At 39.8% G+C, this 3,652-nt stretch overlaps 1 protein-coding gene across 2 annotated transcripts in view; it reads left to right on the plus strand.

Moving 5' to 3' along the window:
• The window catches only part of LOC101846212, a 37,495-nt gene that overhangs the window by 13,151 nt on the left and 20,692 nt on the right, over nt 1-3,652 (plus strand). For both annotated transcript variants that reach the window (XM_013082593.1, XM_013082594.1), the window contains exon 2: nt 2,073-2,348. In XM_013082593.1, coding sequence (XP_012938047.1) covers nt 2,343-2,348 — 6 coding nt within the window. In that variant the 5' untranslated portion in view covers nt 2,073-2,342. The remainder of the gene's footprint in view (nt 1-2,072; nt 2,349-3,652) is intronic.

Consider the following 3,652-nt stretch of genomic DNA (forward strand, 5'->3'; position numbering starts at 1 on the left):
TGTGTGTGTGTGTGTGTGTGTGTGTGTGTGTGTGTGTGTGTGTGTGTGTGTGTGTGTGTGTGTGTGTGTGTGTGTGCATTACACCGTTTTGAACTATCAAATTAGTGAATACGGGTATTTTTGTTATCCGACCCGCTTTGACAGTGTGCGTCTGACACACCGCAAAGTCACGATGCTCGGGGAAAAAAATAACTTAATTTTTTTTTTAAGCCACAGAAGATACGTGTGAAGAGTGCGGTACTCAGGACTTGGTCCCCAAAATATGGCTTTGAACTTTACTCTATTATTTTAACGTGCTTTTATAAGCTTCTAATTTTGGTCGTGTATTTTGTTTATTAAATAATTGATTGTCTTTATTTGTTATTTTGTGCAGAACAAAATTAGCCACACTCGGAATTCCCTCAGCACACTATGAAACGTGCCTTATGGCCTGGTTACACGTAACGATAAATTGTACAAAAACTGGACATCTAGCGATCATACGATAAATCGTTAGGTGTAACCACAAAATTTGCACAAAATTTGGACGATTGGTTTTGGACAATGGCTTGAAGACAGTCGAGAAATCCGGTGGGGAATCTTGCGAGGCACATTTTGTTTTGAGAGTAAAGGTCTAGATCTAGACCTTGTAATTTTTTGCATCTCTCAAGATTTATTGCTCCATTTCAGTAGAGTGTAAATATAGTAGGCCAATGACTTTCAATTGATGTTAATGCACCGATCATTCCTTTCATTGAAAGGGGGCCCAGCTAGCGTTATTTCACGTGCAATCACGTTCAGATTTGTGGGGAGACGCGCTGTGATGTAAAATCGCTTTGAAATTTGCCGCCTCGCAGGGCACAAAATGTAAAAAAAAATAATAATCGCATCTTAAAACTGATTTCATATTCGGAATCAGCGTCTCAAAATAAGCAGAGCAGTCAAGCTCGCGCGAAACCCGATTTGATGCGAAACTAAGTAAATTTTAGTAATTTTTAAAATTTAATGGATCACCAGTGGTGAAGTGCATCAAGGTCGCTCGGTGCGTTGCTCATCTGCAGTCAAGTCAAAGCTTCTCTTTCTACACATAACACGGTACAGTATGGACAACCTTTTCTAAAGACGCTGTACTGTTATATATCAAAATGTACAGGGGAGGGGGTGGGACTCTCGTAATCTCGTTCGCCTTTCATTCTTTAGGTCCCGAGCTCGAAACCTCCACATAGAGTGCAGACAAATCGCTGTCGTCGCAAAGAGACAAGGTGGCTTTGTGACGAGGAATCTACTTGGTCGAAAGAAAACAGGACGATAGATTGAAACGAGTAAAGAGACAACACAGTTCGATAAAATGGACAGTTCTCGCATACGACGAATCTGATATATTTTATTGTTGCGTGTAACCGGGGCTTTAGACCAAAATCGGTGATTGTTGCTACTATTGTAGTAAACAGTATTCATGCTAGAGCGCTTATGGGTCACAGGTATTCTCTATGCTTGCTTGTTATTCAGTCGTCATTTGGATCTAGATGTAAGGGAGAAATAGATCCAATGCGGACTTTTGAGACCACGGCACTGGACAGATGGAAATCCTTCCCGATTCTCCTTTCTTTTAGATCTAGATCTAGGCTACGGTCAAGTCTAGGCCCAAGTAAGAGAAGAGAACAAAAGTACTGAACTGAAGTGAGAAGAGAGTCTACAGTACAAGTTAGAATAGAATCCAGGCCTAGAATTTTGATCTTTCGAGAAGCTGAAAATTCCTCTTCTTTGAAGGTGGAGAACTTCGCACTTCGCACCCACTTCCATCTGCATCGCAATTTTGTTTCGAAGTTCGAAGTGAAGCGAAAATTCAAAGGCAAAGACTTCGGATTTTTTAAATGCAAAAGAGTTCTGTTGTCACTGGGAATAGTTTCTGTACCTATCCCCAGTGTCACTGGGAATAGTCACTTCGTTGTAAATAATATATAATTACCACAGTAAATTCAATTTCATAATGAACAGTCTGATTTTCTGTTCAGGCCTGATTATTCAGAGCCGACGTGTTAACAGATTGCTCCTTCAGAGAAAAGAAATCATGTGTATTATTATTTCCACAGAGTATGGAACGTCTGCTGGGAACAACGGGGGTTCAGGGGTTCGGCTGTCAGTCCAGTCCATGCCGGAACATAGTTATGTGCCCTTGCCCCGTGTGGAGCCCAGCGACTCGTCTCCCACCGGCACTCACGGTTTGGGTTCCATGATTCACTGGAATACTGGTTTCCCTGCTCAACAGCTGCATCAACAACAACAGCCGCCGCCTCCTCAACCACAAGTACAACCACAGCAGCTCTCTGTGGGAGAGCTACGTAACTCTGACGACGAGGAGGATGACGGTGCGTTTTCAATAATCTTTACAGGTCTTTTAGTGAATAATTATGAGTTAAAAGTGCCCCCCCCCCCTTTCCACCTCCTGTGTCTAAAAAAAGACCAATGTATAGGGCTATAACTCTGGCATCTCAGCGTCAATTTCAACAAAACTTCACAGAAATGAAATTCAGCCCAAGGCACTGAACGTTTAATTTGTCACTTTGAAGAAAATCAAGCAATACGTTCTAAAAAATATCAAGTTTCGGCAATTTCAAGCAACACTTTGCAACTTATTAAAAAACAACCATAATGTGCTTTTGTGCATTAAAAGAACTAGTAAAAAAAATACCCGTTCTACGAACAGAATAATAATGAAGAAGCATTAGGAAAGTTAAGAAGAGGAAAAAGACTGAAAACAGGAAAGAAACAAAACTTAAATATTTTACCTTGAATTTATCAATATAGCAACCACTCTTGACTACCTCTAGGGGTAAGGCTTCTTCCCCTCTTCGAAGGCGTGGCTTTTTTTCCTAAAGTTCCAGCTCAATCTCTTTTTTTAAAAAAAGAGTTAGGCCTACATGCCAATTGTTGCTTCCTAGAAGAAACCTAGATTCTAGATGTAGCCTAGATCTCGAAGGATTATATTATAAAGACATAGGCCAATAATTGAAAGAAGGAGCCTAGGCCCACAGATAGATCTAAGTTTAGAAATTCATATTTTTAACAACCGACAGGCGTCACAGATGGCCTAGATTTCTAAATCTATTCACAGCAGGAAAAAATCCACTTTCAAGAATACTTTCATGATTCTTGATCTCGATCTAGATTCACCGACAGCCTAGTTCTAGACTCTAGATCTATTCACACCAGGAAAAAAATCCAAGTCAATACTTTCATCATTCTTGATTTCGATCTAAGATTCACATATAGATCTAGCCTAGATCTAGATCTTAGAATCTCTAATGCACAGCAAGAAAAATCCACTTTCAATATTCAATAGGTTAACGAAATATCACAGATCTAGATTCTACTTTCATTTCATGATTCTTGTTGATCTCTAATTAGATCTAGGTTCTAGATTTAGATCTCATGACACTGTGCACAAAATACACTCATCCTTCGGCGTGCGCGCTAAATCCACTGCATGAGAAATCTACTGTCAATACTTCCATGCAGGGGCGAAGCGTCTAATATAATCAAATAATCACTGCTTCCCTTCCTAATTTTGAAACATTGTCGCTGTCAAATTCACCTATAAACGTAAACCTCATAAATTAAATGTAAAAAGACGTTCATAATCAACAATGAACAGTATGCCTAACATTCAAAA

This window comes from Aplysia californica, unplaced genomic scaffold (genome assembly GCF_000002075.1).
Source record: "Aplysia californica isolate F4 #8 unplaced genomic scaffold, AplCal3.0 scaffold00183, whole genome shotgun sequence".
NCBI lineage: Eukaryota > Metazoa > Mollusca > Gastropoda > Aplysiida > Aplysiidae > Aplysia > Aplysia californica.